The sequence below is a fragment of the Pseudonaja textilis genome, chromosome 5, assembly GCF_049901715.1.
Source record: "Pseudonaja textilis isolate UNSWEBS1 chromosome 5, rPseTex1.2, whole genome shotgun sequence".
Classification (NCBI taxonomy): Eukaryota; Metazoa; Chordata; class Lepidosauria; order Squamata; family Elapidae; genus Pseudonaja; species Pseudonaja textilis.
Window position 1 is genome coordinate 75384798 of NC_141994.1, and position 27065 is coordinate 75411862.

The window sequence follows — 27065 nt, forward strand, 5'->3', positions numbered from 1 at the left end:
CTGTAGGACATGCCAACTGGCTGAAACGACAGCTAGATTGTGAATGCTTCTGGATGGCCTATATGTACACGTGTGTCTGTGTTTCTAACTGCTGTGGGGGTTTAAGCTGTTAACAGGAAAAGGGGGCAACACATGACAATCTGATGTTCATGTTTGCGGGTTTTGTGGTTTGGGGGCATAAAAGACCTGGCTGAAGACAACCTCCCCATGTTCTCCTTCTGCACAGAGCAACATCGTCCTGCTTCAGTCTCCACCTCGGGGTGTTTAGTTGGGCTTCAACCCTCCAGACAAGGAGCCCGAGTAGGACTGACACATCCTTAGGGACAGGTGAGTGCTGCCCTCCCAGCTGGGGAGACATGGCAGGTGAGGTCCTTGCAGAAGATCATTCCCGTGTCTGTCTCTCTCCATCTGAAAGGACCTCTTTAAAGTTGCTTCAGATTCCAGAAGGGGGTCTGTGGGATGATCCCTTAGGCAGAGAGCAAGGGATCTGTTGGGTGTTCTCTGGGAGAGAGAGAGAGAGAGAGAGAGAGTCTTTCTGAGCCCCCTTGCTGATTACAGAACAATGCAGGATCCAGTGTGACCCACGGAGGATGTTGAATGACCATGGTGCGAGAAAGGGGATCCGGCTGGGCTAGTGCAAAACTGGGGACAAACTACTGACCTCTCAGCTTGAACCTGGGTGGGACAGTCTCCCTTCCCGAGTGAGCTTTTCAATGAGTTTGGCTCCCCCTCCTTGGCAGTGGTTAAGGGTGCAGCACTGCCGGCTACTTCTGCTGCCCACCTGCAATTTGGCAGATCGAATCTCACTGGCTCAAGGTTGACTCAGCCTTTCATCCTTCCGAGGTGGGTAAAATGAGGACCCCCGATGGTTGGGGGCAACAGGTTGACTGCTTAGAGGGGGCTGTAAAGCCCTGTGAAGTGCTGTATAAGGCTAAGTGCTGTTGCTATTTTTACTCTCTGCAGGAAAGGGAGGAAAACCATGGGGCAATTTTCCTTCGTGAGTCTCAGTTTGCTGGTGGTGGCCATCTCCCTCAGTGGTGAGTCCAAGCAAGGCCTCTCAGGTTTGTGGAGGCATTTGAATACAATTACAATTCACCATCCTGAACATAATTAATGGCTTGGCAAAATATACACGCATTTGTCATTAAAAGTTTAGTGCTTCCCACTCCTTGCATTGGAGCAATCCCATCAATAATCTCTCTTGGGCAGTTACAGGTCATCCAAAGGTCAGTGCAGATCTTCCAGAACTAAATCACGTGATTCCCCTATTTTGCCCCAGTCAACAGCCCGGTTCTTGAAGGAATCCAGTTTCTGGCTTAGCCCATTTACACAATTCCCTGAATGATACACCAACCAAAGCAGAAAGATTCACCCAAGACTTTCAGCATCCAGAAAATTAACCTAAGCTAACCCACATTTCTTTGAGAAGGATAGATAGTGAAGCTGAAGCTCAAATACTTTGGTCATCAAATGAGAAGAGAGGACTCCTTGGAGAAGACCCTGAGGTTGGGAAAGGGGGAAGGCAAAAAGAGAAGGGGACAGAAGATGGTTAGATAATGCCATCAATGCCATGAAGATGAGTTTGGGCTAAGTCAGGGGGAGTGGATGACAGGGGGAATGACATGATATTGTCCAACAGGTTGTGAAGAGTCAGACATGACTTAGCCACCGATCAACAACAACCATGTTTGGAAAATTTGCAAATACAACCCAACAATTTATTGTCATCAAAGATGTTTGCAACCCAACAAGTTAAGAATGTCCTGCAGACTCAACTATCTCCTCCTCCTCCTCTTCTCCTGGCCATCCTCTCATTGGACTTTCTCTCTTCCCACTTAGGAGTGAAGGGCTGTTGTTGTCCCAATGATTGGCTGCCCATGAATGGGTTTTGCTACAATGTCAATGATGAGCTCAAGACCTGGAATGACGCAGAGGTTAGAAGTGTTGTGTGTGTCTGTGAATTTCCTCACCCAGGCATGGGAGAAACCTAGCCAGAGCCTTGCATAGCTCCCAAGTACACTCTGGCTGGGACGAAGTGGAAGGCCACTAGGGTAGGTGCATGAAAAGGTAGCAATGAACATGATTCTAGAACAATCTGAAATGCAAGTATTCTAGATGATATACCAGTTTAGGCTTTCATGAACAGTATCTGTTGGGCAATGTCGAACTTCAGGGTTGAGTTGACTGTGTTGTAGACAAGAGATTTCCTGATGTCTCTCTGACAACTCTGACTGGCATCCTCAATCTTCCTTGCCTCTGAAGTGATGAGGATCTCAGATTTTAAACAATGAATCATGAATTTTTAAGTAAGGAACTGTTCAACAGCTGCAGACTCTAGGAAAAGCATCCTTTTTTTATTATGCAATTTTCTTTGTTATATATACAATTGCCACACCCACAATGGCAGTGCACTGTCTGGGTACAATCTCTTTCAAATACAGAAAATAAACCTTATACGCACAATATTTGTAAGCATTATTCTCAAAGTCTATTTACCATGATCTTGACTCATCTTTGTTACCTATTTTCCATTATTTAATTAAACCCTGCTCAGATTTGTCAATAATTAGTTAATAATATCAAACCAAGTTCTTATTGACCTTCATATGTGGCAACCTGATGCTTGCTATATCCCTATTGGAAAACCTAGAATTATGTTTTTTCCTTAAAGCTTGCTTTAAGAGCTAAATACAAACTGTTATTTTTTAAATGAGTGATATGTAAGCAAAATTAATATAAGCTGAATGGTGCAATATTATGGCTGCTCAGTTAAATAACAGACACGCAGCTTCCACAAATACTTTCTACTGGTATCACAACATGCTAAGATGTAACTACATTTGCTCTGAAAAATTAGACACGCACCTCCTTTACACGATGTTGCATTAAAAACACACTAATACTTTAAAAAATAATAATATCAAACCGCGTAAACGTCACACTTTTATTTTTTTAGTATTTACTTGATTTGTCAATCACTTACAAGATACAGGTATAAGAATAAACATAGTTTTGAACACATGAGATAGATACTTATAAGAAAAATAAAAAGAAACAATAGGACAGGGACGGTAGGCACGTTGGTGCGCTTATGCACGCCCCCTACAGACCTCTTAGGAAAGGGGTGAGAGGTCAATAGTAGACAGTCTAAGGTTAAAGTTTTGGGGGTTTGTTTTGTTCCTTCTCTGATGAATAAATCCCTTTCTCTGTTATTGCCTTTCCCAGATGTTCTGCAGGAAATCCAAGCCAGGCTGCCATCTTGCATCCATCCACAACAAGACAGAGTCAGTTGACTTGGCTGAATATGTCTCCGACTATATCAAAACTGGTGGAGATGTCTGGATCGGACTGAATGATGCAAACAAGGTAAGTTCTTTTGTCTTCGTCAAGGAATTGTGTAGCTACTGTCCAGCTGAAGTAGGAGAGGCATTCACCAAGTTTAACCCTGGCTAGTTGTTCCAGGTCAACTAAGGTTAATTGGCTAGACGGAGAAAGAGAGGGAAAGGGGTTCTAGGTGACCTGCCCCTTGACACCTGCCATCTGCCCTGGGCCCTCTATAGCCAGTGCCTCTTCCTAGGTTATCGTGGCTTCCTTTTCATTACAGAAACGTGTCTGGGAGTGGACAGACAGGTCCCCAACTGACTACCTGGCTTGGGGTTCAGGGGAACCCAACAACCAACAGAAGAATGAGTATTGTGTTGAGCTCATAGCCAAGACAGGTAAGCCAAGGTGGAGGGGATGTATTGTAGATGGACTTTCAACAAGGACTCATTTCATCCAATTTGAAACACCCACCAATGGGCAACTGATGACCTTTCTTGACCCCTTGGTTTCTAAGTTCTCACAGCCCAACCCTCTATACAGCTAAGGGATCACAAAACACCCACAGGATAAACAAACTCACCCTTTCTTCAAATGCCCAATTTTAATTATTGCAGCACCCTAATTAAACCAACCATCTCCATCTTAACCTACTTCCAGAAGGTCATTATTGTCACAGGAGATTTACCTTTTTGTTGTTTTGTTCCTTGCTGAAATATATATCAAACTTCTTCCCCTGTGAGGTGGGATGAATCTCAGCCCATTTAGGGCATTTACAGAAAAGAACAATTAATACAGTCTAATTGTACACCAATCGCAAGAACAGCTTAAAACTCCAGATGAAAACTACCAAAAGCAAAAGAAACAAACGACAACCATAAGAATGTAGGTCAGATATAAAACAGACTCTTCTCTGTGGTTTGATGGCATCAAACACAAATTTAAGAACGAGCCCTGCAAAAATAATTCAGTCCTTTCTCTGAAAGCTGAATCGGAGTTCTGGGGAGGAAGACCCTCCTCCTGACCTCAATTGCCCTCCCCCAATTTCGTGCAAGTGGAAATTCTCCAACGGGACCATCAACCCACCCTCGTTGTGGCAACTCAAAAAAATGTCCACTGAAGATCAGATACGGGAGAAGTTCAGGAGACGATTGGCTTTCCTTGCCCACCCACAAACATCACCATCAGCTTATCTGCTAGAGGGGGGCACAAGGCAGGGGACGAGGAGGAGGCGTGGTTTGAGAGAGGGCTAGACCAATCACAGTGGTTGTGCATCCAAACGTGCTCAAGATAGTTGAAGAGGGAAGTCCAGGTTGGGATTGGAGAACAGGAGGTCCATGCCAACTCGGACCTTTGGACTGGGATTCAGCCGGTACAGACTGGTTCGGGGTGAACCGGTAGTTACGGTGATGAGTTGGCCCTGTCCACGGCAATATTCCGTCCTATATTTCCTTTGTTTGAAGCCCAGCCGATGTGGTGCAGCAGCCTCAGCTGTTTTTACTCACTGGGGCTGCAGTAAAAGGTAAGTTTTCTTGCTATTTTCAAATGCATCGTGGGCACTCATCAAACCGGTTGTTACTGTCAACTCATAAAACATTTTGTATACACGTTTTATAGTTGACAACAGAAAGAAGTGTGGGGTAGTTTCAAAGAGCAGATGGCAGTGTGGAATCGAAAGTACATTCCATTCGTATTTTCTTCAAAGACTGATTAGATTACTGAAGCTTCTGTTGTCCAAAAATCTAATTGGAGAGCATGATTGATGACTCTTGGCTATGGATGTTTTTCGTTGGAGGATACGCCCAGAGGGGTGAGGGGAAAAGCAGGATCAAGGGTGACAGTGAATTACGTATCTCAGAGTCGGCTACGCCCAGGTTAGTGACGGACATAGAATGTTACCTTCAAATAAATCCTCTTTAGTTTTGGGAATGTAGCTCGAGGCTCACGATTTAATTGGAGTAACTGCCGGAATTCTGACAGTTACACTGGTTGAATCCCAGTGTAACCCGCCTCCATATATCTAGGCATTTTTTGAGCAAGTTCTGTGTTTGTTCAGCTAGTTAAACCTATATTAAACTTACACTCCCCAGAAACATTTGAATAACTCTTTCCTTATGCGCTTTGCAGTGAAGTAGAGAAGGTTGCAGGTAGGATTACCAGCCTCTGTCGCATCTGTGCTACAAGCAAACTCCCATGCTGAGGAATCAGGACAATCCCAGCCAGCTTTGGCACATTTCGGCCAACATGCTAGAAGTGCAGCCATGGCACACTGAAGCTTAAGAGCTGTGGTTAGAAGGCAGCACTGCAGGCTAACTCACTGCTCACTTCCAGGAGTTCGATCCTGACTGGCTCAAGGTTGACTCAGCCTTCCGTCCTTCCGAGGTTGGTAAAATGAGGACCCAGATTATTGGAGGGCAACAGGCTGGCTCTGTAAACTACTTAGAGAGGGCTGTGAAGCACCATGAAGCGGTATATAAGTCTTAAGTGCTATTGCTCTTCTGGGCAAGCTACAATGTCTAATCGAGGGACCCCTTTGCAAGCCAATATATTGGTGCCCATGCCCATCATCCAGGGATGCTGTTTGGATTTTACACACACACACACACACACACACACAAGGAGAAATTAGCAGCTTTAACAGTGAAATCAAGACTCTGCCCAGTTTTTATATGCCAATGAGATGGGCCAGAAAAGCTCTTTGATCCCCTCTTGTAGTGGAGCAAAGGTTGACAGGAAAGTTCTGGTTGCCTTGGTTTGACTTGATGGCTAGGTAGGTCCATTTTAGCACATGAAGTTCACTACCTGTAGCTAAAAAAAGAGGGGGGAGCCATTGGAATCAATCAACCCTTAGAACAGAAGCTGCCTTCAGAAGGTGTGGGAGCTTCATCCCTGGAAGCTTTCAAGAAGAGATTGGACTGCCATTCGTCAGAAATGGTGTAGGGTCTCCCGCTTGGGCAAGGGGTTGGACTAGATGACCTACAAGGTCCCTTCCAGCTCTGTTAATCTAATCTGATCTAAAAAATACTCTTCTGGGACTCTGAGGGAGTAACTACAAAACTTTCTCTTTTCCTGCCCAGGTTATATGTTCTGGAATGATCACCCTTGCAACTACTTGCGTCCTTTCATTTGCCAGTGCAAACCCTAGTGCCAGTTGCTTCTTCCATACTCCAGGGTGAGGGGAACCCCTGGTGAAGCCTGGAAAAGCACCGAAGCCCTGCCGAAATCTCTCTTTTCCACCCCTTGGCTTACTTCCTGTAGCTTGGATCTGATGGTTTCTGGTGGGCCAGAAGGTCAAATAAAATTCTGTCTTGCATGAGTTGCCTTTATCATTTTGGATTCCTGAGAAGTTCGAAGCCTTTATTGTCATTGTACATCATGTATACAATGAAATTGGTTTAGCCTCTAATGGTGCAGTCCCTATGAGAATACAAGACAACATGAATAATATAAAGAATAATCCTTATACAAGGACCATGTTTCCCTGAAAATGAAACCCTGTCTTGTATTATTTTTGCCACCAAAAAAGGCACCAGGTCTTATTTTGGGGGAATGTCCTCCACTGACTAACCTCACTTGCACGCATCGTCCCCGGCCTCCTTTTCACTGTTAGAGGCCTTCTTCTGCGGCTGTCCAGGCCTTCCTGAAGGACTCTGCAGCCAATAACAGAGCTCAGGATCGATCCAGAACTTTGTTCTCAGCTACTATAGAGGCCTTCAGGAAAGCCTGGCCAGCCTTGCCGGCTGCAGAAGAAATGGGCCGGCCAGGCAGGCGTTGGGGTGTGCAAGGCCTGCCTACACCTGTCCAAAGGGAAGTAGTAGGGCAGCTCCACCTCCCCATCCCCACCCTACCTTAATTTTACCTGTGCACCCTGGAGTGGGTGGGATCTTAATTAGGGCTTATTTTGGAGGGTAGGGCTAATATTGGGTGCACGTGTAAAAATCAAGCTAGAACTTACTTTCAGGGTAGGTTGTATTTTCGGGGAAACGGTTGAAAAAAACCAGTCATACATTTCCATATGTACATCATATTCCGTGCAACATATATATTAATCTGGTGTATGATCTTATATCATGGTATGTACATATTGGACACTACACTGGCACCAGTGAAATTTGTCATATTAATCTGTTTGTGGTGCTATATTGTCTTTAGGAGTATGGCAGCCCTTGGGTAGAAGCTGTTTTTAAACCTGTTTGTCCAGCTGGCTATACTTCCGTGTCTTCTGCCCAATGTTTAAAGTTGAAAGAGGCACTGGCCAGGGTGTATCTTCCTTACTCGAGACTTTTTCATGGCAAGCCTTGGCATAAAGGGGTGGGTGGGCAGAGGATGTTTCTTCAGAAAGACCATCCATCGATGCTTTGATGCTTTCTTGCACGCCCTCCTCATTTTAACTGGAGGGTTGAGAATCTGATGGGCTTCAGCACCATTTTCTACTCTTACAAAGGTTCTGCCCAGTTTTGGAGAACCGGTACAGGAAATGCTGAGTAGTTGGGAGAACCGGTCAATGCCTCCTCTGACTGGGCCCGCCAACCCCATCTCTTCTCTGACTCCCGTTGAGTCCCACCTGATCGGCTGGGTCTCTTTTGGTTGACCTGCACAGGAGACAGGAGACAGGAGCTGGAAAGCAGGTTACTGGGGTGGGGAAGGAAGGGAAGGGGGATTTTGCAGTAAACCCTTCCCCTGCCATGCCCACCAAGCCACACCCACCAAGCCACGCCCACAGAATGCCACACCCACCAAGCCATGCCCACAGCTGATCGGCCGGGTCTTCTTTGGTTGCTCTGCACAGGAGAATGGAGCTGGAAAGCAGGTTAGTGGGATGGGGAGGGAAGGGGGATTTTGCAGTATATCCTTCCCCTGCCCCACCTATCAAGCCATGCCCACCAAGCCACACCCACAAAACCAGTAGTACCAAAGTTTGAATCCCACCACTGACTGGCACCCTAGTACTTTGGGCAACCATGGGCCATGCAAGTATTCATGCCCACAGAGGAACCAAATCATACCGGTACCAAATATAAACTGTTTTGGATTACCGGAAGAAAAAGCAAAGGAACCATCTATAAGAAACCAAGGAAACTCAGAGAGCACCAAGGAGCCCACATTTCAACCCGGAGCCACTAATATCCTCCTTGATTAGTATCGTTTGTTTGGCTTCCTTACCAAACATATTTTTTGTATTGATTTTTACGTGTTAATTGTGATTGTAATGTAGTCGGAGGTATTTTCACGTTTTAGCAAACTAACATGGAAAACAGAGTGGATCCGTCAAACAGTTTTTGGTAATTTCAGTTGGACAACCACAGGGTTCACAATTCGTTCAATTGAGAAAGGTCCAACATACTTAGGGACAAGCTTTTTTGACTTTTGTGTAGTCTGCAAATATCTGGTGGATAAAAAGACCCTGTCACCCACTTGATATGGTTTTTGTGGAGTTCTCTTTTTATCTGCAATTTTTTTATGAGCTTGATGAGCATCACCTAATGCTTTACGGGTAACCGGGCAGGTAAGCTGGAGCTGTGTTATCCATTCATCTAATGACTGAATGTTAGGTTTCTCCCATGGAAGCTCGAGTATGGGTACAAAGTCTTGTCCCGAAGCCACTTTAAACAGAGTAAACCCAGTACTACTATGTACCGAATTATTATATGCCACCTCAGCGAATGGCAATAGGTCAGCCCAATGATCTTGCTGATAATTTATATAACATTGAAGATATTGTTCCAATACCGAGTTAGTTCTCTCACAAGCCCCATTGGTTTGTGGGTGGTGGGCAGAGCTTAAGCTCTGGGCGGAGCCCAATAACTTCAGGAACTCCTTCCAAAAGTTTGAGGTAAACTGGACACCCCTGTCTGAGATTATGCGCTCAGGAACCCCATGTAACCTGTAGATATCTAAAATAAACAGTTTAGCCAACGTTTTCACAGATGGGATTTTCGGACAAGGTATGAAATGTACCTGTTTGGAAAACAAATCGGTTACTACCCAAAGAACTGTATTCCCCCCACTTTCAGGTAATTCCACTATAAAATCCATAGAGATTTCCGTCCATGGAGCCGTTGGTCTAGCCACATTTTGTAACCATCCTGCTGGTTTACCAGGAGGCCGTTTGGCTGAGGCACAAATAGGACAACTAACTACATAAGTCTCAATGTCCTTTTTCAAGGTAGGCCACCAAAATTGCCTTTCAACTAAGTGTAAGGTTTTCACGAAGCCAAAATGACCAGCGGCTTTAGAGTCATGAGCTTGCTGTAATGTTTGGTTTCTCCACTTCGCTGGCACATATAATTTGGCCCCCACCCATGCCAATCCATCTTTAACCGTACAGTTATTTGAGTGAGCAAGGAACCAATCATCAAGTTTTAGAGCATCTCTTATCTCTTAGTCGTTTCAGCTTCTCAAAAGCGGTTTGACATTCGATGGACCACTCCAGGGGTTTACTAGGCTTTGGTTTCACCTCCCGTTTGGTTTTTAGGAGAATTGTGATAGGCATTGCAATCTTCGCAAAAGCAGGGATAAATTGACGGTAAAAATTAGCGACTCCCAAGAAACTTTGAAGTTGCTTCCTGGTGCGGGGAGAAGCCCATTCCAAAATGGCACGAACCTTCCCTGGATCCATTTCTATGCCATCATGTGAGATGCGATAACCTAAATAGTCAATTTTTTCCTGGTGGAATTCACACTTGGACAACTTGGCATACAGCTCAGCAGCTCAACGTTTTTCCAGAACTGACCACACTAGTTTCACATGTTCATCAGGAGTCTCCGTGTAGATAAGAATATCATCAAGATAAACCAACACACCTTTGTGTAGGTGTGACAGCCGAAAGAAGCAAAGCAAAGGGAGAAAATTCTTGAAGGCAGACAAGTCCACTCTGTTTTGAGAGCAGAGCCCAGCAGAGAGAAGCCCTGTGTTGGGCGACGTGATCCTCTTAAATTTAATATCTCAAGTCTGATTCCAGTGGGTGGGCTTACTGTCAAGGAGTTACACGACAGCCGTGCTTCCTGAGAGGAGATCCTATACCATTTGGACAAATGGCATCCAATCTTTTCTTCAAAGCCTCCACTGATGGAGCACGCGCAACTTCTGGAGACTACTTGTTCCACTGATTAATTGATCTCACTCTTAGGAAATTTTCTCCTTGAAATTTCTCCTTGAGTTAAAAAAATGCATTGCTTCAGGATTTCTGGTCCTGATTAACAACCCGAAAACAGCTTGTTTGCATCATTAGATTTGGAACACGATAAATTCTGAGGTGGTCATCAAAATGTCCACTTCTCATTATTCCAGAATTCAGCAGCCATTTCCCCATCCCAGGGATGGGATATCCGTTCAGGTGAACGTCAACCCTGTATTGAACAATCCTAAATGGCACAGTGATGGTCACCAATTGAACTGAGAGAAGGTGGGCAGGAAAAATCAAACCACAACCTTGCAAATATTGCTAAAACATGACTAAATTACGTTTGTAGAACGTATCAACTCGCTGAAATGGCAGTTGTATTATGAAAGCTTTTGGCCAACTTATGTACACACACCTCTCTCTACTGTTTAACTGCTATAAAAGTTTAAGCCATAGGTGGGGAAAGAGGGCAACAGCTGACACCCTGATATTCAGTTTGTGGGCTTTGTGGTTTGGGGGTATAAAAGACTTGACTGGGAGACATCGTTGTATGTTCTCCTTCTGCACAGAGCAACATCATCCTACTTCAATCTCCACCTCGGGGAGGTTATTGGGGCTTCAACCCCCCAGACGAGGACCCAGAGTAGGACTGAAACCTCCTAGGGACAGGTGAGTAATGCTCTCCCACCTGTGGGGACATGGCAGGTGAGGTCCTTGCAGAAGATCATTCCTGTGTGTCTTTCTCTGCCTGAAGGGACCTCTTTCCCAGGTTCCAGCAGGAAATCTGGAGGAGGTTCTCTATGGCAGGGAGCAAGGGATCGCTTGGGAATCTCTGGGAGAGCAAAACAGAATAAGAGTGTTGGTGGGACCTTGGAGGTCTTCTAGTCCAGCCCCCTGGTCAAGCAGAGACCCTCTACCATTTCAGACAAACGCTTGTCCAATCTCTTCTTAAAACCCTCCCGTCTTGGAGCATCTACCACTTCTGGAGGCAACTTCTGTTCCACTGGTTCACTGTCCTCCCAGTCAGGAAGTTCTTCCTTCATTCCAGGCTGGTTTCCTCCTTGGTTAGTGTCCACCCATTGCTTCTTGTCCTGATGCCTTCTGGCTCTTTAGAGCCTCTTGGCAAGGATCCGCCTCTCCTCCTGACTCAAGAAGGTGAAAACTCTTGAAACTGGGCATCTCAAAAGGAACCTTTTATTGGGCAGAAGTGAAAGCAGGACAAGCAAAGCAGAGTCCGAATTCTCCCAGACAATGCAGTTAAACTTTAGGGACCTGACACTCCTCTTCTATGACAGAGGTCTTCCTGCTCCTGAGTGCAGCCATTGATACCTTTGGAAGCATATTCCACGTTGCCACCTAGCCTGAGAAAGTGGTGTGTGTGGGGGTGTGTGATTTCAACTGAGTAGTTCTAAGTGGGCAAAATAAAATTCTTTTCTTAGTTCAAGGTTATTAAGTGTGGCGCAGCAGAGAAAAAGGATCTTACACTGGAACAGACCGTGATTGGTCCATGGGATGTGATGATGGGGGAAAGGGGGATGGATTGTAGTTTGGGACATTGTGGGATGTCTGAGAAACTTTTAGATTCGGGATTCCACAGATGTGCCAGATGCTATTCTAATAAAGGTACTTTTGAGATTATGCTGGTCTCGGAGTTACTGATCGGAAGGGAGGTTTGCTGGAACGCTGACAGGCACTGGGTGAGAGTCATTGGGCTCCCATCAAAGCTGTTGCATGACCATGAGCGACAGACTGAAAGTGGGGGCTCCCCTTTCTAATGGGGACCTTGAACCGCTTTCACTTCCCCTTCCAATTGCCCCTCTCTGCTCCCCCCTGCAGGAAAAGGAGACCATGGGGCGATTTGTCCTTGTGAGCCTTGGCTGGCTGGTCGCGGCTTTCTCCCTACCTGGTGAGTTTCCAGCTGGGTCTCTCCTGTCCAGAGAGGCCAACCCTTGTGCTCCCGAATCTCCTCCTGATTAGACTCCCAGCATTAGAATAGAAGAGAACAGAATAGAATATAGAATAGAATATAGAATAGAATAGAATAGAATAGAATAGAATAGAATAGAATAGGATAGAATAGAATAGAATAGAATAGAATAGAATAGAATAGAATAGAATAGAGAACAAAATAGAATGGAATGGAATGGAATGGAATGGAATAGAATAGAATAGAATAGAATAGAATAGAATAGAATAGAATAGAATAGAATAGAATAGAATAGAATAGAATAGAATAGAATAGAATAAGGATAGAATAGAAAATAGAAAAAATAGAATAGAATAAAGAATAAGGATAGAATAGAATAGAATAGAGAAAAAATAAGGATAGAATAGAAAATAGAAAGAATAGAATAGAATAGAATATGGAATGGAAAAAAGAATGAGAATGAGAATAGAATAGAATAGAACATAGAATAGAATAGAAAATTGAATAGAATATAGAATAGAGTAGAGTAGAATAGAATAGAATAGGAATAGAATAGGAATAGAATAGAATATGGAATGGAGAAAAGAATGAGAATAGAATAGTACAGAATAAAATACAGAATAGAATAGAATGGAATGTAGAACAGAAAAGAGAAGGGAACCTTCTCATTGGGCTTCCTCTCTTCCCCCACAGGAGCCAAAGGCTGCTGTTGTCCTCGTGATTGGTTCCCCATGAACAGCTTATGCTACAAGGTCTTTGAGGAAAAAAAGAACTGGAACAATGCCGAGGTCAGAAGTGTTTGTGAGCTTGTGAATCTCCTAGTTCGGGCAGAGGAGACGTCTAGTCAGGGCCTTGAGGAGCCCCCAAGCCCCCACTGGCTGGGCTGGAAACCCACCAAGGGAGACTGGGATGGGTGGGTGTGAAAAACCAGTAAGGATCATGGTTTTAGGAGAGCCTGAAATGCAAGTATCTGTGGAAAATATGGGCTTTCGTATAGATAGAAAGTCTTTCGTGGCCGGTATGAAGTGTTGAGTGAACAACTCGCTGAAAATAGACTTCCTGAGGTTTTGCCACCAACTCTGGCTGGCCTCTTCAGACATCTTGGGACCCCCTTGAGTTTGAAGTGAGTAAGGACCTGAGATTTTAATCAATGAATACATTCACGATTTATTTACAGGTGCCCATGTAAGGGACTGTTCAAGAGCTGCGGACTCTAGCAAGGACAACCTCAGGGGTCAAACAGAAACAAGATGGGTGGATAGTGTCAACTCGTAAAACATTCCCATGACTGTTTTTGAGTTGCCATAAACAAGGGGGGGGGGAAGGATCTGAAGGAGCAGTACGGCAGTTTAAAACCAGAAGCGCACCCCACTCTTATCTTGCAAAGATTGTAGCTAGGCTACCGAGTCATCTGCCCATGAAAATCCTTCATTGGAGAACGTGATTGATGACACCCAGCCCGTGAACAGGCTCAATTGGAGAATCTGATTTATGACACACCCAGGGGAAGGGGGGAAACAGGGTCACAGGGGACTGTAAATTATGTATCCCAGAGTTGGATTCATTTTGGTTAGTGCCGGCATGTTGCGCCTAATAAATCTTTTGAGGTTCTTTGAAGCTTGGCCCGTGGCTCAAGATTTAAATAGGGCTTGTTTATAATTATTCTCATCTAGTCTTCCTCCGAGATTTTATTATTTAATTCTTAATTAAACACACACACATAAGACATAAACATAAAAACATAAAACTTTCTTCTAGAAAGTAACTTGGCCCCAGATTACCTCTTTTTGTATGGACTTCAATTGAATTCATGCTCTTCTTATATACCATTACCTATCTTGTTTACCATTCTATAAGCCAGAGGAAAATATAAATGTGATGATTGAATAGCAGATTAATTAGAAAGGAAATATGATTGAATAATGATTAAAGAGAAACAATGTGGAATTTGGTAAAGGGAATTTACGTGTTTATATGGAAATGGGATAAATTATAAGTACGTGATATAAAACAATATGTTACCTGCCTTGTAAAGATTTACAATGGAAAGAGGTTTTATGTTTTTAATGTTTAATGATGTTTTGTCTTGTTTGTTTGTTTGTAAAATCAATAAAACTTGTTTAAAAAAAAAGATTTAAATAGGGCAATCGCCGGAACCCTGACATCTGGGACCTTTCAGGCAGCCCTCTGCTCTTTGCCATCTGCCCATAAGTCTGTTTCTCTGCTAAAGAAGGGTCTTTTTCTGTTCTTCGCCCAGATGTTCTGCAGGAAACACAAGCCAGGCTGCCACCTCGCCTCCATCCACAGCCTGGCAGAATCAGCTGACTTGGCCGAGTACATCGCTGACTATATCACAAAGAAAGACATCGTTTGGATTGGACTGAACGATCCACGGAAAGTAAGTCTCTTTCTGCTGATAATGTTCCCAAATCTATATTTCCCATTTCCAAGGGGCTTTTGGAAGGATCGTCCAATGGGAGGTGGGGACCTCTCTCGGATAAAAGCTCCTGCCTTGGAGAAAACCTCCAAGGGGGAGAGAAGAGAGGAAGTGGGAAGATTAAAGACCTAGAGACTAAAACACATGAAGAACAGTTGCAGGATTTGGGTTTGGCCAGTCTAGAGAAAAGAAGGACTTGGGGTCACAGGATAGCGGTCTTCCAATATTCGAGGGGCTGCCCCAAAGAGGAGGAAGGGGGTCAACCTATTCTCCAGAGCACCAGAAGGCAGGACAAGAAGGAATGGATAGAAACTAATGACAGAGAGAACCAACCTGGAATGAAAGAGAAACTTCATAATGACGAGGACACCGAATTAGTGGAATGGCTTCCCCCCCCAGAGGTTGTGGGCGCTTCATTACCGGAGGTTAAGAAGAGACTGGACAGCCCCTTGTCTGAAATGGAATAAGGTCTCCTGCTTGAGCAGGGCGTTGGGCTAGAAGACCTCCACAAGGTCCCTTCCAACTCTATTTTGACTGAGAGAGTGAAAGAGATGATATATTTGCTCTGACTTGAAAACGTTCCACTCCAGTCTGGGCCCTGCAGAACCAGATCCTCCATTGACTAAGGTGGCTTCCCTGTCATTCCAGACGCGCTCCTGGGAGTGGTCAGACAGATCCTGCGTTGACTACCTGTCCTGGCAACCAGGAGAACCCAGCAACAGCGGTAACAACGAGTATTGTGTCCACCTCTATCCCCAAGCAGGTAGTGATGGTGTGCAAATTTTTTCTCTACTGGTTCTGTTGGCATGGCTTGTGGTGGTATAGCTTGGAGGGCATGGCTAGGTGGCCGTGTGACTGGGTGGGTGTGGCTAGGTGGTCATGTGACTGGGTGGGTGTGGCTATGTGGCCATGTGACTGGGCGGGTGTGGCTAGGTGCTTAAATATATATCAAACCGCTACTCCCCCTGCAGCCAGAAGAATCCCAGACAGTTTTAGTGCTTAGTATCCCTATCGAGGGTTTAGTATGTAGCAAAAGCTGTTAGACTTATATACTGCTTTATCGTGCTTTTACAGCCCTCTCTAAGCGGTTTACGGAGTCAGCCTCTTGCTCCCCCTAACAATCTGAGTCCTTCTTTTACCAATATCAGAAGGAGGGAAGGCTGAGTCAACCTTTTGAGCCTGGTGGGATTCGATCTGCCAAATTGCAGGCAGCCAGTAGTCAGCAGAAGTGGCCTGCAGTACTGCACCCTAACCACTGTGCCACCACCGTAAGCTTTCCTGATGTGCTTTGGAGTGCAGGAGAGAAGGTGCAGGTGAGGTTCCCAGCCTCGCTTGCACCATCCATGCTACAAGCAGAGTCCCGTGCTGAGAGTCAGGACAATCCCAGCCAACAATGATACAATTTGGCCAGGGTATCACGAGAGCAACCACAGCATGTCCATGCTCCTCTGCGCAAGCTACAATGTCTTGCCTCTTTGCAAGCCAGTATACTGGTTCCCACACCCATCATCCAAGGATGTCCTTAGCACATGATAAAAAAAAGGGTTTTTTTTTTCATATAACAGCCATATAAAACTCCATCCGGTTTTCACCTATAAAAGAGGTGGACTAAAAACTCAAACTCTTTCCTGCCCTCTTGTGGCTGAGCAGAGCTTGACAGGCAAAGCCTGGTTGCCGTACCCTGGTTTGTTGGATAGGTAAGCTATCTTGGTTACAGCAACCAGCTGAACCCAAAGCCCACGTTCGCACATGAAGTTATCCACCTGTGGTATCTGCGTGTCCCCCTGGAGATGAGGAAGGAGCCTCTGAAATGATCTCCTCAGACTCTGAGGGAGTCACTGCAAAACTTTTCCTTTTGCTGTCCAGATTACAAGAAGTGGAATGACATACCCTGTGACACCGCCTGTTCTTTCATCTGCCAGTGCAAATTCTAGTGCAAGTGGCTCCTCTTCCTGCTCCGCGTTGAGCGACGTGCCTGGTGAAGTCTGCAATGAAGCAGTGAAGTTCTGCCAAAATCTCTGCTCTGCACCCCTTCCCTTAAGGCAGGGGGTCCCAAACGTTTCTATACCCCGCATCCCTGCCACGCTTCTGATGCATTCTCACACCACTTAAAAAATAAATAATCATATGCATAGGATTTTACACATACACAATAATTTTTAATAGAATAGAATAGAATAAATGGAATGGAATGGAATGGAATAGAATAGAATAGAATAGAATAGAATAGAATAGAATAGAATAGAATAGAATAGAATAGAATAGAATAGAATAGAATAGAATAGAATAGAATGGAATGGAATGGAATAGAATGGAATGGAATAGAATAGAAGGAATAAATGGAATAGAATGGAATGGAATGGAATGGAATGGAATAGAATGGAATGGAATAGAATGGAATGGAATGGAATGGAATAGAATGGAATAGAATGGAATGGAATGGAATAGAATAGAATAGAATAGAATAGAATAGAATAGAATAGAATAGAATAGAATAGAATAGAATAGAATAGGTTTATTTGCCAAGTGTGATTTGACACACAAGGAATTTGTCTTGGTGTAAATACTCTCAGTATACGTAAAGAAAAGATACATTCGTTAAGAATCAAGAATCATAATGTACAACACTTAATGATAGTCACAGGGTACAATCAACAATCAAATCATACTAGGAAACAGTCAATATAAACTTCTAAACCCAAGTTTTTGTACCCTTGGAATATTGTCTCGCACTCCTGGTTGGGAACCTCTGCCTAATGGATGCTTTCGGTAGCTTGGATCTGATTTTGCTCATCCTGAAGGGCCAGAAAGTCAAATAAAATCTATCGAGCATGGCCGCCTTCCTTTATTCTGCAGAACCGGGAGACTGTTGAGGTCCCAAACTCAAGACCCCGAAATCTTCTGCACCAGTCGTGGTATTAATTTTTGTTTTTACTACCGGTTCTGTGGACCTTGTGGGCGTGGCAGGGGAAGGATATACTGCAAAATCCCCATTTCCCTCCCCACCCCACTAACCTGCTTTCCAGCTCTGTTCTCCTGTGCAGGGCAACCAAAGGAGACCCAGACAATCAGCTGGGACTCAATGGGAGGCTGAGAAGAGATATGGGGTTGGCGGGGCCAGTCAGAGGTGGGATTGGCTGGTTCTCTGAATGACTCAAAATTTCTGCTACCGGTTCTCCAGAACCGGTCAGAACCGGCTGAATACCACCTCTGTTCTGCTTGAGAGACCTTGGCATTAAAGGTGTTTCTTTCTTTAGGAGGCCCATCCATTGAGGCTACAATGTTTTCTGGCCTGTCCACCTCATTTTAATTGGAGGGATGTGTATCTGATGGGCCTCAGCACCACTTTCCTGTAGTGCACGAGTGTGGGGAAAACCTCAGAGTTTCCCCACTGCGTGAGCAACTCCAGACTGCAGACAATGGAATCACAAAACATCAACACCTGGTAGCCAAACTGAAAGTGGCCAAGGACACCACAGAAGCAGCTGAGCTGCGCTCTTTCAAGATTGCACAATAGGCTTACTGGCAGAAACATTCCTGTAGATTTGGGTTGACGAAAATATCCGTTGTGCCTGAAAATACTCAGGCTTGCAAGATCGTCTCAAGTCATCACTTGAGACTTTCAAGAAGAGATTGGACTGCCATTTGTCAAAAATGGTCTCCTGCTTGGGTGGGGGGTTGGACTAGATGACCTACAAGGTCCCTTCCAACTCTGATTATCTGTTTTCTCTTATAGAGCATTCAGCAACAAATTGCACAACCCAGAAACATAGGTTAAAAAAACAGTCAAAGTAAAACTGGTTTTATCTCACTTCCTTGTGGAAAGCAGTTGAGTTTTCTGCAATATCTGCAAATGTTGTGCTCTGTACAAACATCTACTGAGAAAGAAGCGTCTTACAACCCGCCCTGCTGTTGCTTAAAAGCTGCTTCTACAGCTAACAACTCCTTCATTAACAATGTCACAATTGCTTTCTGGAAATGTTAATGCTTTTGAGTATAAGCAGAGGGGAGTAGCTGCCCCCTTCTTCCTCTTGTAAGAAAACCACTCCTAACACAATGTCTGACTTGCTAGTCTGAATGATAAAAATTGCTTTTGATGAATTAGGGTGGGGGAGAAACGATTTGTAACTTTCCAAATGCAGATTGTTCCTTCTTCATCCAAGCAAACTTTGTTTTTTTTTGTTTTTTTCAACAATTAGGTGAGAGGCTTAACTTCGAGTGAAAAGTTAGCAATGGACTTCTTGTTAAAATTAGCAAAGCCCAGGAAACTCTGAAAATCTCTTATGTTGTAATGAGGGGTGTGTGTCAGGATAGTACTGTTAGGGATACACCCTAGCAGAATCTGCACGGCAGTCAGGCAGGCAGGCAAAATATGTGAGATAAACGTTTTTGTAGCTTACACTCAGTAAAACAGACACACCATGATAGTTAAATAGTTTATTCCAGTAAGAGTTTTTAGCATAGTCAAATAGTCCATATATCATTCACTAGTTCAGTCCGTCCAGGGATTATTCAGTTGCAAATTCCAGTGTCGAAAAAGAGAGGTCAGTAAACTTACAAATATCAGTCCAGGAATATATCTCCTCGCAGTAGAGATATGAAGAACTCAAAACCTCCTTTCTTCCTTCGACGTTCAAAAACTCAGCAGTAGGGAAAACACGCAGTTAGCAAACCATCAATCCATCAAACCAGCAATCGTCAGCAATCCAGCAGGTTCTCTTGCTCCCTCTTATGACGGTTTCACAACCACACCCAAAATTACATGCTTTGCAGTTTAAAGTGACACACACTTAAACTTACTATCATAGTTTATATATATTATTTTACCCAAACTACGTTAGGTAACCTATGTTATTCCTAACAACAGAGCCTTCTTCGGAGCCGCCCCCAGACTCCAGGACTGGCCCAGCTTCCACCCCAACCTCCTCACTATCTGACTCTGCTGCCAGATCCGCTGACTGCTGGCGGGCCACAACAGGCGTGTCCATACTAGATGGATTATGTTTTGCATTTTTTGGCACACGATTACCTGCGTTGTACAAGATTACTCATAACAAAATTACTCCTCGTGTCGGAGGTTTCTTTGCGTGCCCCTGGGGGCTCATTTGTCACTTTCACAAAGAAGCTGGCAAAGAAAAGGGAAGTTTACACAACCCTTTAAACAGTTCTTGCTTTGGGTGGCTTCTTTCTACGTGGTTGGATTATTTCCTGGCCGACTCGGTGTAGAGAATATTTTTAGCTCTTTCCTTCCGAAGCGAGTCCTTTCTTTTCTCGACTTTTTTTTTTTTTTTTTTTTTTTTGCTAGCCAAGAGGAAAACCACAAAACCGCAAACCAGCAGGGGGCGCCCTCCTTGAATTGTCCCTGGCCCTTTCTGGCTTTCCTAGAGGGCGCTTTGCTGTGGCTTCCTCAAGGATTTAAAGGGGACTTTCCCTATTTCTTTATTTTACATTCCTCGTCGTTTTATATTCTTGGGCAATTGAGCTACCAATGGCAGCATGCTCTCAGTTCAATTTGGAATAAACCAGGTGTGTGTGTGTGTGTGTGTGTGTGTTTGTGTCTGTGTGTGTGGCCTCAGGCCTCAATATAATGCTCTTCCCCTTTCAATGCTGAGACACAAGGATTTTTTTTTTAGTTTTTTTTATTTTTAACAGCAAACATAAACATAAAACAACAAATAAAATCTTCTTTCAATGATACAGTGTGTTGGTTGGGACATATTTCTTGTGCACAGAATCTATCGTCTTTTTCTCTTAGATTTAAGTTTGTCGTCATTTTACATTAGTCAACTTTCCATGGGACGCAAGGATCTTGACTGTGTGTGGAGGCAACACTTTGTGGGTTGTAAAATGTTTGATAATCACATTTTTTTATTGCCCCACAGAAGCAAAACACCCCTTATCAAAGAGTAAAGACTGTAACCAGTTGATCTTTATGAGGTTTTATTGTTCCTGCGTAAGGTGTATTTTGGCTCATGATTGTATTGCTTCCCTACGGTTTCCATCCCTGCTGATTTTTGACTTGTTAATTGTGTTTGAACTGTGCCTCCGTGGAGGAATGTGATAAATATTCTCTTTGTTTGCCTATCAGTTTCTGCCAGGACCAAATTTGTCTTCTCCTTTTTTTAAAAAAGATGTTAGATAACCCTTTTGTCTGAAGTGATGTAGGGATTCCTGCCTAGGCAGGGGGTTTATTTTATTTATTTACTCTTGTCAATTGCTTACAAGATAATAGGCATAAGTAAAAACATAGGACAGGGATGGTAGGCACATAGGTGCGCTTATGCACGCCCCCTACAGACCTCTTAGGAAAGGGGTCAGGTCAATAGTAGACAGTCTAAGGTTAAAGTTTTTGGGGTTTGGGGAAGAAACCACAGAGTCAGGTAGAGGATTCCAGACATTGACAAAGTTGCCATTTGTTTGACCATTCTGATAGATAGTCGAGGTCTTTTTGAAGAGTAGCAGTATTGTCTGTGGTGTTGAATAGCTTTACATCATCAGCGAAGAGGACACAGTTGCTCTTAATATGATCACAGAGGTCATTTATGTAGAGTATGAAGAGAGTTGGTCCTAGAACACTGCCGTGCGGGACACCACTGTTGACAGGTACAGAATTTGATAGGACACTCCCAATTTTGACCATTTGTTGTCTGTTTGACAGGAATGCTTCTATCCAGTTATGCAGGTGTCCAGAGATACCGTAAGATTTTAGTTTTAGGAGTAGTTTGTCATGTACCATCAAAGGCTTTACAGAAGTCTGTGTAGATTTTATTTTTTTTTAGATGTAGGGACTTTTTATAAAAGATAGCAACACCACCTCCTCTACGGATTTCACGATCTGATCGGTAAACATGATAGTCTCTTACTGTGGTAATGGAGTCAGGGAGAGATGCGTTGAGCCATGTTTCACAGACAAATATAATGTCGAATTTAGCCGTATTTAGTTAGAGGAGAAATTCAGGTATTTTATTTACAAGGCTTCTTGCATTGAGTAGCTTGCATTTAAGGCCAGTTGTGGTTAGAATAGAGGTAGTTAGGGGCGTGCGTGCCTAGTTTTGAGTGATGTTGGATGGGATGGGGTGGGATTGGGCTAAAAGATCTCCAAGGTCCCTTCCAACTCTGTTCTTCTATGTTCTATTCCTCAGGTGAAGGTCCACATAACAACTGTGGGTTGTAACTTCTGGAACCTTTTCGGTCTTTGAGTTCAGGCCTGGACACAGCACCGCAATGGCATTGGTCAAATTTGCCAGTGGCCTTTGGAGAGCTTGGGATAGGAGGTGCAACAACTGTTCTCAGCCTCCAGGTCTTCTCAGTGGCTTCTCCTACATTCAAGCATAGCATCCTTCTGGGACCAACTTCTGGAGTTGGGACTGGTAGGCAACCATGGATAACAAGGAATTCTGCACCCATTTGGCTGGTGCACCAATTGCTCCCATCCCTGGAATGGAAGGCTCTGCTCACGGTCACTCAGGCCTTGGTCACCTCCTGCTTGGATGACTGCAATGTGCTATCCATGGGGCTGCCCTTGAAGACCCTCCAGCAGGTACAAGTGGTCCAGAATGCAGCAGCATGCACAGTGATGGATGGTCTTAGGTTGGGCCAGGTAAGTCCACAGTGGCATGAGTTGTGCTGCCTCCTGGTTCCCTTCCAGGTGCAACTCAAGGTGCTGGTTGTTACCTTTAAAGCCTTCTGCAGCATTGAGCAAGGTTATCTGGATTAACAGATTAATAGAGTTGGAAGGGACCTTGGAGGTCATCTAGTGCAACCCCCTGCCCAAGCAGGAGACCCTACACCATTTCTGACAGATGGGAGTCCAGTCTTTTCTTGAAAGTCTCAAGTGATGAAGCTCTCCCACAACTTCTGAGGGCAATTCCTGTTCCATGGGTTGATTGTTCTCACTGTCAGAAAGTTTCTCCTTATTTCCAGGTTGAATCTCTCCTTGTTCAGCTTCCATCCATTGTTCCTTGTCTGACTTTTCAGTGCCTTGAAGAATAGATTGACCCCCTTCCTCCTTTCTGTGGCAGCCCCTCAAATATTGGAAGATGCTCTCCTGTCTCCTCTGGTCCTTCTCTTCCCTAGACTAGCCAAGCCCAGTTCCTGCAACTGTTCATCGTAGGATTTAGCCTCCAGTCCCCTCATCATCCTGGTTGCTCTTCTCTGCACTCTTTCTAGAGTCTCAACCTCTTTTTTATAATGTGGTGACCAAAACTGGATGCAGGACTCTAGGTGTGGTCTTACTAATAAGGCTTTATAGAGTGGTATTAGTACCTCCCTTCATCTCAACTGTATCCCTCTGTTAATGCAACTTAGGATTGCATTAGCTTTTTTGGCTGCTGCTGCACACGGCTGGCTCCTATTTAGCTGGTTGTCCACTAAGACTCCAAGATCCCTCTCACCATTCCTGCTATTGAGCCTGGTTTCACCCAGTCTATATGTGCACGTTTGGTATTTCTTGCCTAAGTGGAGAACTTTACTTTTCTCTACGTTGAATTTCATTTTGTTAGAGAAAGCCCAGGGTTCTAGTTTATGTCTTCCTATAGATCTCTACCCATCCTATCATTCTGCTATGGCAAATTCCTAGTCTCTTCCCTTAAATATTATGGCATCTAGAAAGTCTGTTTTTTTGGTGGCAACCCTGTGGCAATTTCCTTCCCCCTTGGATTTCCGCAGGTCTCTGCTCCCCTGGCCTTCCCAAATTCAGGTAAGATGTTCCCACTAGCACTGGGACGGGATGAGGTGGGCAAGAAGTCTGGACGAGGGACTGCAGAACAGAAGAAAGCTTCACGTTGGTGCCAGGTTTTGGCTCCTAATAGATACCTGCGTGTGACATTGCTTTATTATTGATATTAGTTTAATCATTGATTGGTTGACACCCAGAGGAAAGTACAAGATGGGCAGCTATGTAAATGTTTTAAATAAATACGGTAAATAATATACACCTGATTAAACCCCCAGGGATACAACTTATGTGTGCTTAGCCTGTGGCTGCAAGTTGTTGCAAAAAAGCTACATCCTGGTGGTTAGGCAAAAATTTCCACCACCACCCCAATAGAAACCCACCCTCCTGCCTCGCCTATAAATGCCTCCCTTCCCTTTGCTGGAGGGAAGCCCGGAGCTGCCACTGAGCAGACTTGCTACCTGGGGAGGCAAAGGGACAGGTGAGTACAGCTCTCCCACCTGTGGGCACCTGTCAGGTGAGGCTCCTGCAGCAGATTGCTCCTGCATGTATCTCTCTGTGTGTCTGTGTGTCTGTGTGTCTGTGTGTCTGTCTATCTATCTATCTATCTATCTATCTATCATTCTTCTCTATCATCTCCCATTTTCTCTTGCATTCTCTCTCATTCTCTCTCTATCATATCTATCATCTCTGTGTCTCTCTCTGTGTGTCTCTCTGTCTCTCTGTCTCTGTCTTTGTCTCTCTCTGTCTCTGTCTATATATATCTATATATATTCCCTATCATCTCTCTCATTTTCTCTTGCATTCTCTCATTCTCTCTCTCTGTCTCTATCATCTATCTCTGTGTTTCTGTTTCTCTCTCTCATATATATCTATATCTATCTATCTATCTATCTATCTATCTATCTATCTATCTATCTATCTCTCTCTCTCTCTCTCTGTCTCTCTCTCTCTCTCTATCTATCTATCTATCTATCTATCTATCTATCTATCTATCTTTGTCTGTCTGTCTCTCTCTCTCTCTCTGTCTGTGTGTGTGTGTCTCTCTCTCTCTTGGTGTCTCTCTGTCTATCTCTTTCTATCTCTTTCTGTCTGTTTTCCTGTCTCTGTCTGTCGGTCTCTGTGTCTGTGTCTTTCTCTCTCTTTCTCTCTCTCTCTCCATCTCTCTCTCTGTGTCTCACTCTCTCCATCTCTCTCTCTCTCTGTGTCTCTTTCTCTCCATCTGAAGGGACCTCTTGCAGATGGCTGGAGATGACGTCCAGGTTTCCGCACGGGGTTTGCAGGAGGGAGGGAGGGATCTACTGGGGATATAGAAAGAGAGAACCTTTCTAAGGGAAGCCGCCTCCCCATTACACAGCAATGCAGGTTCCACTCTGTTCCATATTGACAGACTTGTAACCCAACGTTCCCGTTGGTCCGCTTTAACCGCTACCTGATTGGACAACCAGGGTGGCTGTGATTGGCTCGCTAAGAGTCCGCCGCGATTGGTCAAAACCAAGCGCGGGAGACTTAAAGCGATGTCATTGGCCTCTAAAGCCCGGCAAGCTCTATAAAAGAGCCGCCGCAGCTGCTATTCTTCTGAGCTGGTTTTAGCCGATAAATAACCGAAGTCTCTCGTCTTTATGAGCCCAACCCTTCGAATATGACACACTGTGACCCACCAAGGATGTTGCATGGACAAGGATCCAAAGAAACTGGGGGTCGGGGATGGGGCACCTTGGTCCCAGGTTGGATGTGGGGTGGCCATTCCTGAGGGCCTTCCCACCCATCTCGCTCTCCCTTCCCCTTCTCCCCTCTTGGCTTCTGTCCGCAGGGAAGGAAGGAAGACCATGGGGCGATTCTCCTTTCTGAGCCTGGCCTTGCTGGTCGTGGTCCTCTCCCTAAATGGTGAGTTCCAGAAGGATGTCTCCTGCTTGGAAAGTCTCTTGCCTATGAAGCCCTTCCAGATTTCCTTCCCCAACGTCCTCTCGCTGAAGTTGCTTTTATTCCCATTTGGCTGATTGTGCAACTTAGATCCGGCCTTATCTCTCTGCTCCAAGACTCCAAGGGCTGTTTGCAACAGTGCCAAAATGAAGCTAAAATAATACAATTGAAACACGCAATTAATGAAAAATTAAAAGCCTGCAAAAGATACATCGATTTATTTATTATTAAAAATACAGGGCCTTCTCTGTGTTTACCCTGGGAATTAGGCTCTATGGGAGCCCCATAAAAGTTGGCCTTCTCGTGGACTAAGAGCACCTGGAGGTGCACCTGAAGAAAGGTAGCTCCTAGGCGGTGGGTGGCAGGGGCGACAGTCCCACAAATAACCAGCTGTTAAGCCATTTGCAGTCCAGATCTTTGGGGCATCCAGGGGACCAGTGGAGATCCTTCTGGACAGACCCATGTGATCCTCACACTTTGCGCAGACTGATGGCTTGACAGGTACCTTCCGCAGCAATTGCAATTTCAGGAGACCTTCAACGGTAGCCCCACATAAACCATGTGGCAGTAGTCTAGCTAGGTTGTAGCCAAAGTGGGGGTCATTGTAGCTCAGTCTGACTGGCTCAGGAAGGCTCAGAGTTGGCAGTGGGGGTTCTAAGGATGCCCAAAGTTAATCTGGTGGTTGAAGGGAATCCGTTGTTTTCTGGCTTGGCACGGCTCCGTAAACGATGGAGCAACGGAAGTGGTAAATAAACACAAGGCATGCAATTTCCAGGAAATTAACCAAGGCTAACCCAAAATGTCAGCAGTTCGGCAGTTCGAATCCCTAGCGCCGCGTGATGGAGTGAGCTCCCATTCCTTGTCCCAGCTTCTGCCAACCTAGCCGTTCAAAAGCACGTGAAAAATGCAAGTAGAAAAATAGGGACCCCCTTTGGTGGGAAGGGAAGAGCATTCCGTGTGCCTTTGAAGGCATTTAGTCCTGCCGGCCACAGGACCACGAAGACGCCGGATAGCGCTTGGCAGGGGATGGGCAAAAAAGGGGAAAAGAATTTTGGGGGGGGGGGAGAGAAGAAAAATAATTTTAAAAAGGGAAAAAAAAAAAAAAAAAAAAAAAAAAAAAAAAAAAAAAAAAAAAAAAAAAAAAAAAAAAGAAAAAAATAAATATGGAAAGTTTTTATTTTTTTATTATGGTTTGTTTTTTTTTGTTTTGGTTTTTTTTTATAATTATTGTTTGGGTTTTATTAGGTTTTTTTTTTTTTTTTTTTTTTTTTTTTTTAACTTTTAGAACTAATAAAAACAAAAAAAGTTTTTATTTTTTATCTTTGCAAAAAAAATAAATAATATTTAAAATTAATTTTCTGTCAAAAAAAAAAATATTCCATCCATTCATGCATTCATTCATTCATTCATTCATTCATTCATTCATTCATCCATTCATTCATCCATTCGTGCATGCATTCATTCATTCATTCATTCATTCATTCATCCATTCATTCATCCATTCATGCATGCATTCGTTCATTCATTCATTCATTCATTCATCCATCCATCCATCCATTCATACATTCATTCATTCATTCATTCATCCATTCATTCATCCATTCATCCATCCATCCATCCATTCATGCATTCATTCATTCATTCATTCATCCATCCATT

The 27065-nt window shown here is 44.2% G+C and overlaps 3 protein-coding genes across 3 annotated transcripts in view; 2 read left to right on the top strand and 1 right to left on the bottom strand.

Moving 5' to 3' along the window:
• The window catches only part of LOC113452212 (C-type lectin lectoxin-Thr1-like), a 61445-nt gene that overhangs the window by 29372 nt on the left and 5008 nt on the right, over positions 1 to 27065 (top strand). Inside the window, exon 2 of the mRNA XM_087935442.1 lies at positions 25297 to 25370. Coding sequence (XP_087791568.1) covers positions 25313 to 25370 — 58 coding nt within the window. The 5' untranslated portion in view covers positions 25297 to 25312. The remainder of the gene's footprint in view (positions 1 to 25296; positions 25371 to 27065) is intronic.
• LOC113452211 (uncharacterized) lies at positions 980 to 17236 on the top strand. The gene is made up of 11 exons (XM_087935627.1): positions 980 to 1037; positions 1840 to 1934; positions 3226 to 3366; positions 3605 to 3719; positions 6399 to 6465; positions 6580 to 6592; positions 12282 to 12351; positions 13066 to 13160; positions 14630 to 14770; positions 15458 to 15581; positions 16676 to 17236. Exons 1-11 carry the CDS (start codon positions 980 to 982, stop codon positions 16741 to 16743), a joined length of 987 nt encoding a protein of 328 aa, XP_087791753.1. The 3' UTR covers positions 16744 to 17236.
• The window catches only part of ARSA (arylsulfatase A), a 175799-nt gene continuing 167235 nt past the window's right edge, over positions 18502 to 27065 (bottom strand). The window contains exon 9 of the transcript XR_015743957.1: positions 18502 to 18529. The gene's annotated coding sequence lies outside the window, so the exon portion shown is untranslated. The remainder of the gene's footprint in view (positions 18530 to 27065) is intronic.